At 46.3% G+C, this 16,828-nt stretch overlaps 1 protein-coding gene across 8 annotated transcripts in view; it reads left to right on the forward strand.

The window, feature by feature from the left end:
• The window catches only part of LOC112249280 (pleckstrin homology domain-containing family A member 7), a 152,088-nt gene that overhangs the window by 57,063 nt on the left and 78,197 nt on the right, over positions 1-16,828 (forward strand). For all 8 annotated transcript variants that reach the window (XM_042330987.1, XM_042330988.1, XM_042330989.1 and 5 more), the window contains one exon: positions 7,700-7,783. In XM_042330987.1, the coding sequence (XP_042186921.1) occupies positions 7,700-7,783 (84 nt within the window). The remainder of the gene's footprint in view (positions 1-7,699; positions 7,784-16,828) is intronic.

The raw sequence follows: 16,828 nt of genomic DNA on the forward strand, positions 1-16,828 counted from the left end.
GTGTGTGCATAGAGCCAGAGTTAGTGCAAAAAGGGTCAATGCACATAGTCTGGGTAGCTATTTGGTGAACTATTTAACAGTCTTGTGGCTTGGGGTAGAAGCTGTTCAGGTCCCAGACTTAGCGCTCTGGTACTGTTTGCCGTGCAGTAATAGAGAGAACAGTGTGTGGCTGGAGTCTTTGACATTTTACTTTAGAGTATTTTGTCAGCTGAGGAATTCATTGACTGTAGCTGTGCTTGAAATGTTTTACATGGAAGCTAGACCTTCGTGCAATCATAGCTCTGGTAGACCTGCTATTAGACCTGTCAGCCACACTAGCTGCTCACTATCAGGACCACATGGAAACATAAACTACACTTAAGTGTTTTGGTTCCAACTGACATGCGACTGACATGCTGTTGAATATAAATACTTCCTGTGAGCTGAATGTTTAGCATTTCCTATAATATTGAAACATCAATCTTGTAAACCCAGCTGAGACACCTAGACATTTTCCATGTTTTTGTATAGTTCCACATTGTCAACATGACCTTTAGCCTATTTCTTAAAATATCCCTGGTTTATACCTCTGGACATATCAACAGTGTGATATTATTGTACTATGATATTAACATTATAATCATCTTCATAAAGACATGGTGTAATTATAAATCCGGTGTAAAAATGCACAATAATGTTGATATGTAACCTGTGATTTAACCACAGGTTACAGTGAGGATGTTAGGGAAGGTCTTAACTCTGAGTGGTACCCAGGCTGATAAGGCCTGAGCCATGAGTCTGCTGCATGGGGAGAAAGAGTTATGGAGGAGGAAGCACACGGAGACATGTAATCACATCACAGCCATGATTACTACTGGCTAATGAGCATGTGAACTAGCCTGCTCCTCGCAGCAGGTGGGGTCTGTCAGTGTGTAGAAGGTCATTGTGTGGTGTGTGTGTTGGGGGGTGATTCTCAGTGTGTGTGTGTGTGGGGGGGCTCAGTTTGTCTCTGTGTGACCCTGATAATGGAAGACATCGTGTTTTTATAATGTCTGACCTTTTCCTGTCAATCCTAGAGGTCATCGGAATTCTGTGCAAGGGTTTAGTTTTGATCTCAATGGAGTTTAGCTGTTCTGTCTTTGAAAATGATGCATGATTTGGAAGGGTATTGGGATGACCATTTCAGCTCCATTTCTTCCCTTGTGATAAACCTTGTTATAAAAGGTTTGTGTATGAAGTGGTTAGCCTATTTTCAGAGCAGCACTGGCCGTACGATGGAAATGTTTCATGCAGCTCTATTCATCCCGGGTGCTGCACCAAAACACCGACGTCAGTAAAGAGGTAGATGGAGTGGGGCCCTAGTCAGACTCAGGTGGCATGCATACCATCCACCGCTTCCTAGTATATTACTCGCTAACGTTCAGGCCCTGTTCAATGTTGTTCTGACCAATTGGAATCTATGCTTCAAGAATGTTTTGATCACGTGGACTGGGAAATGTTCCGGGTCGCCTCTGAAAGTAGTATTGACGTATACACTGACTCAGTGACTGGGCTCATCAGGAAGTGCATAGAGGATGTTGTTCCCAATGTGACGATTACAACATATCCAAACCAGAAACTGTGGATAGATGGCAGCATTCACGCAAAACTGAAAGTGCAAACCACTGCATTTAACCATTGCAAGGTGACTGGTAGTTGTGTAAAAACTACCCGATTGTCATACTTGAGTAAAAGTTTAGATACCGTAATAGAAAATTACTCAAGTAAAAGTGAAAGTCACCCAGTAAAATACTACTTGAGTAAAAGTCTAAAAGTATTTGGGTATTAAATATATCAAAAGTAAATGTAATTGCAATAATATAGTAAAAGTATAAATAATTTCAAATGACTTCTTATAGGCCTCCAAACGGCACAATTGTCTTGTTTTTTAAATTTACGGATAGTCAAGGGCACATTCCAACAATCAGACATCATTTACAAATTAAGCATTTGTGTTTAGTGAGTCTGCCAGATCAGAGGCAGTAGAGATGACCAGGGATGTTCTCTTGATAAAAGTGTGCGAATTGGACCATTTTCCTGTCCTGTTATGCATGACCTCCGTAAAGGCAATCAAAGAGGCAAAATGACAGTACAGGGACAAATTGGAGTCACAATTGAACAACTCAGACACAAGATGCATGTGGCATGGACTCGAGACAGGCACGGATTATAAAGGGAACGCCAGCCACAACATGGACACGGTGCCTCGCACCCGGACGAGCTAAACACTTTCTTCGCTCACTTTGAGGAGCCAAACACAGAGCCGCCAAAGCGGGCCCCCGACACTCATAAGGACTGTGTGCTCTTGTTCTTTGTGGCCGACGTGAGCAAGTCATTTAAGCGTGTTGTCCCCACTTGCTTCAAAATGTCCCCCATTGTTCCTGTACCCAAGAAAATGAAGGTAACTAAATTCAATTACTATCGCCCCGTAGCATTCACTTATCATGAAGAACTTTGAGAGGCTAGTTAAGGAACATATCACCTCCACCTCCACCTTACCCGACACCCTAGACCACTTCAATTCGCAAATCGTCCCAACAGATAAACGGGCGACACAATCGCAATTGCACTACACGCTGCCCTATCCCACCTGGACAAGAGAAATATCTATGTAAGAATACTGTTCATTGACTACAGCTCAGCTTTCAACACCATAGTGCCCTCTGGGCCCTGGGTCTGAACCCCTCCCTGTGCAACTGGGTCCTGGACTTCCTGACGGGCCGACCACATTGTGAAGGTAGGCAACCATAACTCTGCCACGCTGATCCTCAACACGTGGGCCCCACTGGGGTGCCTGCTCAGCCCCCTCCAGTACTCAATCATCAAGTTTGCTGACAACGCAACAGTGGTAGGCCTGATTACCAACGATGATGAGACAGCCAACAGGAAGGAGTTTAGAGCCTTAGCAGACTGGTGCCAGGAAAATAATCTTTCCCTCAATGTCAACAAAACGAAGGAGCTTATTGTGGACTACAGGAGAGAGCAGCGAGGACACACCCCCATCTACATCGACAGGGCCGCAGAGGAGAGGGTCAAAAGCTTCAAGTTCCTAGGCGTGCACATCACTGACAACCTGAAATGGTCCCTTCACACAGACCGTGTGGTGAAGACGGTGCTATAGCACCTCTGGAGGCTGAAGAAATTCAACTTGGCTCCTAAGACCCTCACAAACTCCTACAGATGCACCATTGCAAGCATCCTGTTGCATCGGATTCACCACCTGGTATGGTAATCGCACCGTCCGCAACCCCAGGGCTCTCCAGAGGGTGGTGCGCTCAGCCCAACGCATCACTGGTGGCACACTGCCTGCCCTCCAGGACATCTACAGGACCCGGTGTCACAGGAAGGCCAAGAAGATCATCAAGGACCTCAGCCACCCGAGCCACGGCCTGTTCACCCCACTACCATCTAGAAGGCGGAGATAGTACATGTGCATCAAAGCTGGGACCGAGAGACAGAACAGAGAAGGAGTATTTCTGTCTGTAATAAAGCCCTTTTGTGGTGAAGAAATTATTCTGATTGGCTGGGCCTGGTTCCCCAGTGGGTCGGCCTGGCTCCCACGTGGGTGGGCCTATGCCCTCCCAGGCCCACCCATGGCTGTGCCCCTGCCCAGTCATTTGAAGTCCATAGATTAGGGCTTAATTAATTTATTTCAATTGATTTAATTTCCTTATGAACTGTAACTCAGCAAAATCTTTAAAATTGTTGCATTTATATTTTTGTTCAGTATACATAGAGACATAACACTGGTCACTTTAATCATGTTTACATACCGTTTCACCCACTTTATATGTATATAATGTAATAAAACAGTTTACTCTTCATTAGTAAGCACGTCTACAAACATTTTTGGGTGTGCGTCAGCTCATGCGTTTTACTGAAGTGTGTCTGCAACCAGTTCCCTGAGTACTACACTGTGTGGCAAAACAAACAGGGCCACTGTGCTGCCTGAACTGTTTGTTCACTAAGTAGGAATGCAGTGAATTCCATGACAAGTAGTTCAGAAGTAATGTGGCTGAAACAAACGGTCCAAAGAATGCAGGTTCCTAATTAACAGTGGAGGGTAGGGTACTACTGCATGGGCCTGGTGTAGTTCAACACATGCTGTTACTGGAACACAGGCCAGGACCAAACAGAGTAGAGAGCTGTGTTGTGTTTGTGTGTGTGTTGTTCTGTGTTTTTGTGCGTGTTGCTTTGAGTGCGTTTGTGTGCGTGCAGAAATGTCTCTGCTCAACCACAGCCTCCTGCGAACCTTTGAAAAATGTCAACCCATAAATCTCTCTAAACAACCAGATTAATTTCCTTTACTTTGCTGCATGACACCGCAGTAATACTAACAGGGTTGGTATAACACTATGTGTCAGCTGGTAAAGGCTGTAGTTGTCCTTCAGGAGGCGTGTGCTATATGCTGCTGACACCAGTCTGTTTACTCACGGTATTACCATGCACACTGTAAACATTAGGATGCCTATTGATCAAGTGTGATGCTGCTGCTGCTGACTGCCTCTCAGGCTGGTACATCCCAGAGCATGCTGCCTCTCAGGCTGGAACAGCCCAGAGCATGCTGCCTCTCAGGCTGGTACAGCCCAGAGCATGCTGCCTCTCAGGCTGGTACAGCCCAGAGCATGCTGCCTCTCAGGCTGGTACAGTCCAGTCCAGAGCATGCTGCCTCTCAGGCTGGTACAGTCCAGTCCAGAGCAGGCTGCCTCTCAGGCTGATACAGTCCAGTCCAGAGCAGGCTGCCTCTCAGGCTGGTACAGTCCAGTCCAGAGCAGGCTGCCTCTCAGGCTGGTACAGTCCAGTCCAGAGCAGGCTGCCTCTCAGGCTGGTACAGTCCAGTCCAGAGCAGGCTGCCTCTCAGGCTGGTACAGTCCAGTCCAGAGCAGGCTGCCTCTCAGGCTGGTACAGTCCAGTCTACACTAGCCGAAGAGGGATGGCTCAGCTCTGCTCTGGGAGGACCTTAGCACTTCATATCTGTCCAGTGGCCCCTCAGACAAATGGGCCTGTCTTCTCAGTGGCCACGCTTGAGTAAAGAGCCCAGAGAGGGCTGTGGTGCTGGACACCATGATGAGATCGAGGAACACGCAACACAGGACATTCATCTCTGACAGACCGCACGCTGATATTTCTGCTATATTGAATCGAGGTTAATTAACAGATGTTTTTTCAAAAATTCACAATGAATCACTACAGTTGTGTGTGTGTATATATATATATAACTACATTTATGGAATGCATATTCTAATGTGATTCTAGATTGTATGAGGATGTTGTGTTCACAATGTTGTTATTGAGAATGGGTTGGAAGAGAGCAGAGAGTACAGTCAGCTGTTGTCTATTACCCCAAATCTTGGCAATTTGCATCATTGCCAGTGTTTACATAAAGAATTACAGTAGGGTGAACAATTCTTCACAGTACTTTGATATTTCCCCTCCCCCAAAAGCATCACAATAACGTAACTTTTTGAGAGAGATTGAAACCGTCTCAAAGCAAACGTGTCCTCAACTCCAACATGCTCTGATTTTACACGGAATTCAAGTGTAAGGAAGCATTAAATATTTCATTAGAGGTAAAGGGTGATTTCATCTCATAATTCAATTAAGACAGCAGCAGTCATCTGGATTGAATGCCATATGCGACTTCTACTTATTTCTGCTAGACTGATTGGACAGTCAGTGCACCAATAAATTGGCCCACATCATTGCCCTGGTTGTGTTGTCATTCTTATTGTGATGATTGTTTCCAAAGTGACTGGATTGACGTAGTATTTATTTTTGGGTGTTGAATGTGACAGTGAAGTGTGAGAACTAGAAGCCTAGGGTGTGTTATGATGGTCTATCTGGAGGACACACCGATAGGCTAGCTAGCACAGCTCACCTGACCGCCTCTGGGAGGCTCTGACTCGCACTTGGAGATCTGCACTATACAGTAGCACAGTGAGAAACACTACACTCACATACAGCATTCACACTCACACAGTCTGACCCAGAAGTCCTCAGAGTGATTAACGATCAAGTCAGTCTGGATCAGATGTCCTCAGTGATTAACGACCAGATCAGTCTGGGTCAGAAGTCCTCGTAGGGATTAACGACCAGGTCAGTCTGGGTCAGAAGTCCCCGTAGTGATTAACGACCAGGTCAGTCTGGGTCAGAAGTCCCCGTAGTGATTAACGACCAGGTCAGTCTGGGTCAGAAGTCCTCGTAGGGATTAACGACCAGGTCAGTCTGGGTCAGAAGTCCTCGTAGGGATTAACGACCAGGTCAGTCTGGGTCAGAAGTCCCCGTAGTGATTAACGACCAGGTCAGTCTGGGTCAGAAGTCCCCGTAGTGATTAACGACCAGGTCAGTCTGGGTCAGAAGTCCTCGTAGGGATTAACGACCAGGTCAGTCTGGGTCAGAAGTCCCCGTAGTGATTAACGACCAGGTCAGTCTGGATCAGAAGTCCTCGTAGTGATTAACGACCAGGTCAGTCTGGATCAGAAGTCCTCGTAGTGATGAACGACCAGGTCAGTCTGGATCAGAAGTCCTCGTAGTGATTAACGACCAGGTCAGTCTGGATCAGAAGTCCTCGTAGTGATTAACGACCAGGTCAGTCTGGATCAGAAGTCCTCGTAGTTATTAACGACCAGGTCAGTCTGGATCAGAAGTCCCCGTAGTGATTAACGACCAGGTCAGTCTGGATCAGAAGTCCTCGTAGTGATTAACGACCAGGTCAGTCTGGATCAGAAGTCCTCGTAGTGATTAACGACCAGGTCAGTCTGGATCAGAAGTCCTCGTAGTGATTAACGACCAGGTCAGTCTGGATCAGAAGTCCTCGTAGTGATTAACGACCAGGTCAGTCTGGATCAGAAGTCCTCGTAGTGATTAACGACCAGGTCAGTCTGGGTCAGAAGTCCCCGTAGTGATTAACGACCAGGTCAGTCTGGGTCAGAAGTCCCCGTAGTGATTAACGACCAGGTCAGTCTGGGTCAGAAGTCCTCGTAGTGATTAACGACCAGGTCAGTCTGGATCAGAAGTTTCTACCTGTGCATGTTCTGTACCTGGTTAACCCTGAGTGGAAACGTATGGAATCCTGTCTGCTCCACTGCTCCTAAAGCTAATGTTGAATGAAGCAGAGACCTGTTCATAGAATGAGTCTCTCTTCCTGTCCGATGGGCACAGCTGCTACGCAACTGCCATCCAAAGTGTGTAAAAGTAAATAATTGATGCAGACGGTTTAGAGCAAATCACATCATTGTGTTATTTTTCATTCTTTCCACCACCAGCGCTGCCCCCTGTCCATCTTCTTTTATCCAACGATACAGGGAAGCTTTAATGCCCTAGTTAAAGCGATATATGACCCCATGTAATTGAAATGAATAAAGCCTGGCGAGCTGGTAGGGGAGAGTGCTGCGACTTACACATTGTGTGAAATAATATGATCCCCTGCCTTGGCCACGCTTCAGCACTACCGCACATTCTACACTTTGCTGTGAAAGTCATTGGAAGTCTAGAAACTTGGTGTATTCCTGTATAATGCCCAACAAGCAGCCAGCGACCAATGCATCAGTGCACAAAATAGTGGAGTGATCAAGCAGAAATATGATTCATGACGGAATACTAATTGTATTTTCTCCTTCGCTGTTGTTTTCACTCCTTCCCTCTCTTCCCTCCCTGTTCTCTCTCTCTCTGACTCTCTCAGCCATAACCAGAAGAGAACGTCGTTCCGACACCCTGTGACTGGACAGATATCTCCAGAAAACACTGAATATATGCTCCACGACAAGTGAGTGCACCTCTACTATTTTTTACTCAAGGAAGGTTATAATGTGGGCTTCAGTGTAACGTCTGGTTGGTCCAACGTCATGCTGGGAGGAGATGAGAATAGGGTGTAATTTAGCTCAGATTAGAGTGTGAGATTGTCTGCTGGGATGAGATGAGGAGGAACAGAAACTGACTGCCTGAGGAATGCTGGAAATGGAATTCATAACTGCTTGCACTCCCAGTCCATTTGTTTGTGTGTATTTTTTAAGGGGTCATCTTAATTGAATTGATGGTAATGAGTCAACTATCGTTCACATTATGTCTTTGACTGTGGCCATGGCAAGCCTGAAGCCATTCATCTCTCTGAAACGTCACAGTTGTTATTACCACAGAGTTTTTTTCATCAGAGAGCAATATATAGAGTATTTTCAGGTTATAGCTGCAGTCCTGAAGTTGATTGTGTGTGTGGTACGGCCATGGTGGAGTCCCAGGTGGTGTGATGAGGTTGAATAGCATGGGACCTAGTGTTAGCGACACATGCACAGAGTTGGTTTGACCTAGACGTACTGGGACTTATCTTTAAGTTGTAGTGTTGTAGAGCTTGCTTGTAAGTGCCTCTAAAACATGGGAGATGACATGGCATGACTGATAGAAGAATTTGTATGTTTAAGATAATGACTAAAGTATTCCACCCTGAAACTGTATAACTGTGTGAAATGTGTTAGAATCATAAGAATATAATCTGATGTGTGTCGCTTGGTTAGAATTATAACTAGGGCATTGTATTATTTTGTAGCTATGCAAGCAGGGAGCAACTGTGAAACGAGAACTATGTATGGGGGTAGTGGGAAAAAATACTGCCTGCCTAAGCAGGGAGTAGCCTATGATAAGAAACTTGTGTGTGTGTGTGTGTGTGTGTGTGTGTGTGTGTATAAAAAGACTTGCTCTGCACTAGGGGGGCAGAGCGCTCTCTGAATAAAGAAATGATTTATTGCAGGCTGAGACTGTCTTTCTTTGAGCTGGAGATTTACAACCTTCAGGAATTAGACAGAGATATAAAATAGTTAGAACATTGGGATAGAAATTCTCGTGGCAATGACATTCCTGACATACAGGGGAAGGATCTTAATATGATCACTCTTTTGTTGCTGAGAATTGTCCTGTTTTATTGCTGTGAAATGCAGATGAGCTTCGCTTTATACAGTGGGGCAAAAAGGTATTTAGTCAGCCACCAATTGTGCAAGTTCTTCCACTTAAAAATATGAGAGAGGCCTGTAATTTTCATCATAGGTACACTTCAACTATGACAGACAAAATGAGAAAAAAATCCAGAAAATCACATTGTAGGATTTTTAATGAATTTATTTGCAAATTATGGTGGAAAATAAGTATTTGGTCAATAACAAAAGTTTCTCAATACTTTGTTATATACCCTTTGTTGGCAATGACAGAGGTCAAACGTTTTCTGTAAGTCTTCACAAGGTTCACACACTGTTGCTGGTATTTTGGCCCATTCCTCCATGCAGATCTCCTCTAGAGCAGTGACGTTTTGGGGCTGTTGCTGGGCAACACGGACTTTCAACTCCCTCCAAAGATTTTCTATGTGGTTGAGATCTGGAGACTGGTTAGGCCACTCCAGGACCTTGAAATGCTTCTTACGAAGTCACTCCTTCGTTGCCCGGGCGGTGTGTTTGGGATCATTGTCATGCTGAAAGACCCAGAAGACCCAGCCACGTTTCATCTTCAATGCCCTTGCTGATGGAAGGAGGTTTTCACTCAAAATCTAATGATACATGGCCCCATTCATTCTTTCCTTTACACGGATCAGTCGTCCTGGTCCCTTTGCAGAAAAACAGCCCCAAAGCATGATGTTTCCACCCCCATGCTTCACAGTAGGTATGGTGTTCTTTGGATGCAACTCAGCATTCTTTGTCCTCCAAACACGACGAGTTGAATTTTTACCAAAAAGTTCTATTTTGGTTTCATCTGACCATATGACATTCTCCCAATCTTATCTTATTTTGGATCATCCAAATGCTCTCTAGCAAACTTCAGACGGGCCTGGACATGTACTGGCTTAAGCAGGGGGACACGTCTGGCACTGCAGGATTTGAGTCCCTGGCGGCATAGTGTGTTACTGATGGTAGGCTTTGTTACTTTGGTCCCAGCTCTCTGCAGGTCATTCACTAGGTCCCCCCGTGTGGTTCTGGGATTTTTGCTCACCGTTCTTGTGATCATTTTGACCCCACGGGGTGAGATCTTGCGTGGAGCCCCAGATCGAGGGAGATTATCAGTGGTCTTGTATGTCTTCCATTTCCTAATAATTTCTTCCACAGTTGATTTCTTCAAACCAAGCTGCTTACCTATTGCAGATTCAGTCTTCCCAGCCTGGTGCAGGTCTACAATTTTGTTTCTGGTGTCCTTTGACAGCTCTTTGGTCTTGGCCATAGTGGAGTTTGGAGTGTGATTGTTTGAAGTTGTGGACAGGTGTCTTTTATACTGGTAACAAGTTCAAACAGGTGCCATTAATACAGGTAACGAGTGGAGGACAGAGGAGCCTCTTAAAGAAGAAGTTACAGGTCAGTGAGAGCCAGAAATCTTGCTTGTTTGTAGGTGACCAAATACTTATTTTCCACCATCATTTGCAAATAAATTCATAAAAAATCCTACAATGTGATTTTCTGGATTTTTTTTTCTCATTTTGTCTGTCATAGTAGAAGTGTACCTATGATGAAAATTACAGGCCTCATCTTTTTAAGTGGGAGAACTTGCACAATTGGTGGCTGACTAAATACTGTTTTGCCCCACTGTACATAAATTCACTGAAAACCCACACTAACACAAGGTTATATTAACAGTATTGCACTTTTCATGTAACTTTTGGCCAGCTAATAGTTGATAAAGAAACATTATGGACTAAACATTCAAATCCTGTTGCTGCGGGATGATTTTGTTGTGACAGTATAGGCCAAATTAATATCCTACATCTGTACCATGACTTTCATGTTAACTATTCATGATAAATTGCCCTGATGTTACTAAACATTCATTATGACATATTAGAACAATAGCAGGACCACAGTTGAGTCCTTTTATCTTTCTGTCATAAATGTGTATGACAGGTGTCAACAACATAATTACGGTGGTGTTATGTAGGCTTTAGGATTCATGGCTCAATGTGTTAGTGTAGCAGAGAGGGTCGAGAGTGGAATCTGATGTCCACTGTCACAGTGTTGAAAGGTCATTTGCAGGAGTGACATGAAGCTCATTGGGATTCCTCTCTTCTCCACCCCAACCCTCCTGTATCCCTCACATGGTACTGTTGAGCCAGGGATTTGTACACCATCAGGGGGTTTAAAAGTTAAAGTGCATATTCCCTGCACTGTAGGGGCCACAGTAACTGAATTATTCTATTACTATCTAATACCAGATCAAAGCTCAGTAGACCAGCCATGCTTAGAATAGCATTATACTCATGCTCTTCCCACAAGAATATGTGACAAATCAAATTGATTTAAATAGCTTGATTAATGTCCTCTGTCCTTTGTCATAGTTTACTGTTGATACATTTCACATTATCACCAGTCCTTAAAATGCTGTCATCATCATAACCCTCCTAGTCCTAGTCAACCATACTGTAGACTTCTTCCCAGTACAGTGAAATCATGTAGCTATGACAGAGATCATAGATTTGAAAATGCTTGGAGCATTGTGGAAATATCACAGAGGCCCATCAAGTAGGAGACAGGCAGCCCAATGCTCTTGGCATGGCCTGATTGATACCCCTCATTAGAGACTGTGTGTGCGGCCTGAGTTACACACACACACACACACACACACATCGTCACAGAAAAACACTGAGAGAGGTTATTATCCCACAGAGTTCACTGCCACCTAAGTGGCACACCCTTGACCTCTCACCCCATGCCATCTGTTCAGTGGTATATCCCTGCCCCCACTGTATGCTGATGGACTCTACCACTCTACCAAAGCCAGTGAGTAGGGGGTGTATGGTAGGCTATAGCGTTTCTATCTTACAGCCAGTCTCTATTAGGAGAAATATCACCCTCTTGGAATTCCTCTTTTTCCTCTTTTAAAGTGTATTGAATGCCTGTGGTGTGCAGTGGTAGAATATGCTAAAGTAGCAGGACTTATGAAGCCCCTTGACTCTCTGCTGACTGCTATTTATACTACGGCCAACTTGTTTTACTTCTCTCTATCCCTTCCTCCCAGTCATACTTTAGTTGTGGAAATAGAGCATCGTAACAGCTGGGGTACTGATGCACCCAGGGAGAAGCGTGTGTGTTATGCAGTGATGATGCCTTCGATCTGGCTTGCATAGCCAAAACAGACAGCCAGGGCAGATTTTTGCGGTTGGTTGCTGTAGCAGCCAGGGTGTGGATGTCACCCATGCTGAGACCCAGATATGGATGGCGAAGTAGGTTCCCTCTCCTGTATTCCCTCTGGGGTGTAGGATGGGTACAGGATGGACAGGCAGGCACACTCAGTGCTGACAGACTCAGTGACAGGGTCATTATATATATATACTGCTCAAAAAAATAAAGGGAACACTAAAATAACACATACTAGATCTGAATGAAATATTCTTATTAAATACTCTTGCATTTGATTTCCATTGATAATTTTTGTATCAACCCATGGAGGTCTGGATTTGGAGTCACACTCAAAATTAAAGTGGAAAACTACACTACAGGCTGATCCAACTTTGATGTAATGTCCTTAAAACGAGTCAAAATGAGGCTCAGTAGTGTGTGTGGCCTCCACATGCCTGTATGACCTCCCTACAACGCCTGGGCATGCTCCTGATGAGGTGGCGGATGGTCTCCTGAGGGATCTCCTCCCAGACCTGGACTAAAGCATCCGCCAACTCCTGGACAGTCTGTGGTGCAACACACACCATTGGTGGATGGAGCGAGACATGATGTCCCAGATGTGCTCAATTGGATTCAGGTCTGGGGAACGGGCGGGCCAGTCCATAGCATCAAAGCCTTCCTCTTGCAGGAGCTGCTGACACACTCCAGCCACATGAGGTCTAGCATTGTCTTGCAATAGGAGGAACCCAGGGCCAACCGCACCAGCATATGGTCTCACAAGGGGTCTGAGGATCTCATCTCGGTACCTAATGGAAGCCAGGCTACCTCTGGTGAGCACATGGAGGGCTGTGCGGCCCCCCAAAGAAATGCCACCCCACACCATGACTGACCCACCGCCAAACCGGTCATGCTGGGGGATGTTGCAGGCAGCAGAACGTTCTCCGCGGCTTCTCCAGACTGTCACGTCTGTCACATGTGCTCAGTGTGAACCTGCTTTCATCTGTGAAGAGCACAGGGCGCCAGTTGCGAATTTGCCAATCTTGGTGTTCTCTGGCAAATGAAAAACGTCCTGCACGGTGTTGGGCTGTAAGTACAACCCCCACCTGTGGACGTCGGGCCCTCATACCACCCTCATGGAGTCCGTTTCTGACCGTTTGAGCAGACACATGCACATTTGTGGCCTGCTGGAGGTCATTTTGCAGGGCTCTGGCAGTGCTCCTCCTTGCACAAAGGCAGAGGTAGCGGTCCTGCTGCTGGGTTGTTGCCCTCCTACAGCCTCCTCCACGTCTCCTGATGTACTGGCCTGTCTCCTGGTAGCGCCTCCATGCTATGGACACTACGCTGACAGACACAGCAAACCTTCTTGCCACAGCTCACATTGATGTGCCATCCTGGATGAGCTGCACTACCTGAGCCACTTGTGTGGGTTGTAGACTCCGTCTCATGCTACCACTAGAGTGAAAGCACCGCCAGCATTCGAAAGTGACCATAACATCAGCCAGGAAGCATAGGAACTGAGAAGTGGTCTGTGGTTATCACCTGCTTTTCACCTCCTTTATTGGGGGTGTCTTGCTAATTGCCTATAATTTCCACCTGTTGTCTATTCTATTTGCACAACAGCATGTGAAATGTATTGTCAATCAGTGTTGCTTCCTAAGTGGACAGTTTGATTTCACAGAAGTGTGATTGACTCTGAGTTACATTGTGTTGTTTAAGTGTTCCCTTTATTTTTTTGAGGTGTGTGTGTGTGTACCAGTCAAAGGTTTGGACACACCTACTCATTCCAGGGCTTTTCTTTATTTTTTACTATTTTCTACATTGTAGAATAGAAGGAGGTGAAGCTGGTTGAGAGAATGCCAAAAGTGTGCAAAGCTGTCATGTGGCTACTTTGAAGAATCTCAAATATAAAATATATTTTCATTTGTTTAATACTTTTTTGTTTACTACATGATTCCATGTGTGTTATTTCATCGTTTTGATGTCTTCACTATTATTCCAATCTCAGATAACAATATTGACGAATACGCTGATTCGGTGTGCGAGTTCATTAGAACGTGCGTTGAAGATGTCGTTCCCATAGCAACGATTAAAACATTCCCTGACCAGAAACCGTCGATTGATGGCAGCATTCGCGTGAAACTGAAAGCGCGAACCACTGCTTTTAATCAGGGCAAGGTGACTGGTAACATGACCGAATACAAACAGTGCAGCTATTCCCTCCGCAAGGCTATCAAACAAGCTAAGCGCCAGTACAGAGACAAAGTAGAATCTCAATTCAGCGGCTCAGACACGAGGCATGTGGCAGGGTCTACAGTCAATCATGGACTACAAGAAGAAATCCAGCCTAGTCACGGACCAGGATGTCTTGCTCCCAGGCAGACTAAATAACATTTTTTGCCCGCTTTGAGGACAATACAGTGCCACTGACACGGCCTGCAACGAAAACATGCGGACTCTCCTTCACTGCAGCCGAGGTGAGTAAGACATTTAAACGTGTTAACCCTCGCAAGGCTGCAGGCCCAGACGGCATCCCCAGCCGCGCCCTCAGAGCATGCGCAGACCAGCTGGCCGGTGTGTTTACGGACATATTCAATCAATCCCTATACCAGTCTGCTGTTCCCACATGCTTCAAGAGGGCCACCATTGTTCCTGTTCCCAAGAAAGCTAAGGTAACTGAGCTAAACGACTACCGACCCATAGCACTCACTTCCGTCATCATGAAGTGCTTTGAGAGACTAGTCAAGGACCATATCACCTCCACCCTACCTGACACCCTAGACCCACTCCAATTTGCTTACCGCCCAAATAGGTCCACAGACGATGCAATCTCAACCACACTGCACACTGCCCTAACCCATCTGGACAAGAGGAATACCTATGTGAGAATGCTGTTCATCGACTACAGCTCGGCATTCAACACCATAGTACCCTCCAAGCTCGTCATCAAGCTCGAGACCCTGGGTCTCGACCCCGCCCTGTGCAACTGGGTACTGGACTTCCTGACGGGCCGCCCCCAGGTGGTGAGGGTAGGCAACAACATCTCCACCCCGCTGATCCTCAACACTGGGGCCCCACAAGGGTGCGTTCTGAGCCCTCTCCTGTACTCCCTGTTCACCCACGACTGCGTGGCCACGCACGCCTCCAACTCAATCATTAAGTTTGCGGACGACACAACAGTGGTAGGCTTGATTACCAACAACGACGAGACGGCCTACAGGGAGGAGGTGAGGGCCCTCGGAGTGTGGTGTCAGGAAAATAACCTCACACTCAACGTCAACAAAACTAAGGAGATGATTGTGGACTTCAGGAAACAGCAGAGGGAACACCCCCCTATCCACATCGATGGAACAGTAGTGGAGAGGGTAGCAAGTTTTAAGTTCCTCGGCATACACATCACAGACAAACTGAATTGGTCCACTCACACAGACAGCATCGTGAAGAAGGCGCAGCAGCGCCTCTTCAACCTCAGGAGGCTGAAGAAATTCGGCTTGTCACCAAAAGCACTCACAAACTTCTACAGATGCACAATCGAGAGCATCCTGGCGGGCTGTATCACCGCCTGGTACGGCAACTGCTCCGCCCTCAACCGTAAGGCTCTCCAGAGGGTAGTGAGGTCTGCACAACGCATCACCGGGGGCAAACTACCTGCCCTCCAGGACACCTACACCACCCGATGTTACAGGAAGGCCATAAAGATCATCAAGGACATCAACCACCCGAGCCACTGGGCCGCGACCGGGAGGTCTGTGGGGCGACGCACAATTGGCCTAGCGTCGTCCGGGTTAGGGAGAGTTTGGTCGGTAGGGATGTCCTTGTCTCATCGCGCACCAGCGACTCCTGTGGCGGGCTGGGCGCAGTGCGCGCTAACCAAGGTTGCCAGGTGCACGGTGTTTCCTCCGACACATTGGTTGCGGCTGGCTTCCGGGTTGGATACGCGCTGTGTTAAGAAGCAGTGCGGCTTGGTTGGGTTGTGTATCGGAGGATGCATGACTTTCAACCTTCGTCTCTCCCGAGCCCGTAAGGGAGTTGTAGCAATGAGACAAGATAGTAGCTACTAAAACAATTGGATACCATGAAATTGGGGAGAAAAAGGGGTCAAACAAAAAAAAACACTACTCCGCCAGGGACTCAAATCCTGCAGTGCCAGACGAGTCCCCCTGCTTAAGCCAGTACATGTCCAGGCCTGTCTGAAGTTTGCTAGAGAGCATTTGGATGATCCAGAAGAAGAATGTCATATGGTCAGATGAAACCAAAATATAACTTTTTGGTAAAAACTCAACTCGTCGTGTTTGGCGGACAAAGAATGCTGAGTTGCATCCAAAGAACACCATACCTACTGTGAAGCATGGGGTCGAAACACCATGCTTTGGGGCTGTTTTTCTGCAAAGGGACCAGGACGACTGATCCGTGTAAAGGAAAGAATGAATGGGGCAATGTATTGTGAGATTTTGAGTGAAAACCTCCTTCCATCAGCAAGGGCATTGAAGATGAAACGTGGCTGGGTCTTTCAGCATGACAATGATCCCAAACACACCGCCCGGGCAACAAAGGAGTGGCTTCGTAAGAAGCAGGCAGGTGTGAGTGCATCTGCACGCACAGTGAGGTGAAGACTTTTGGAGGCCTGGTGTCAAGAAAGGCAGCAAAGAAGCCACTTCTCTCCAGGACAGACTGATATTCTGCAAAAGGTACAGGGATTGGAATGCTGATGAATCCCCTTTCCGATTGTTTGGGGT

Source organism: Oncorhynchus tshawytscha, linkage group LG12 (genome assembly GCF_018296145.1).
Source record: "Oncorhynchus tshawytscha isolate Ot180627B linkage group LG12, Otsh_v2.0, whole genome shotgun sequence".
NCBI lineage: Eukaryota > Metazoa > Chordata > Actinopteri > Salmoniformes > Salmonidae > Oncorhynchus > Oncorhynchus tshawytscha.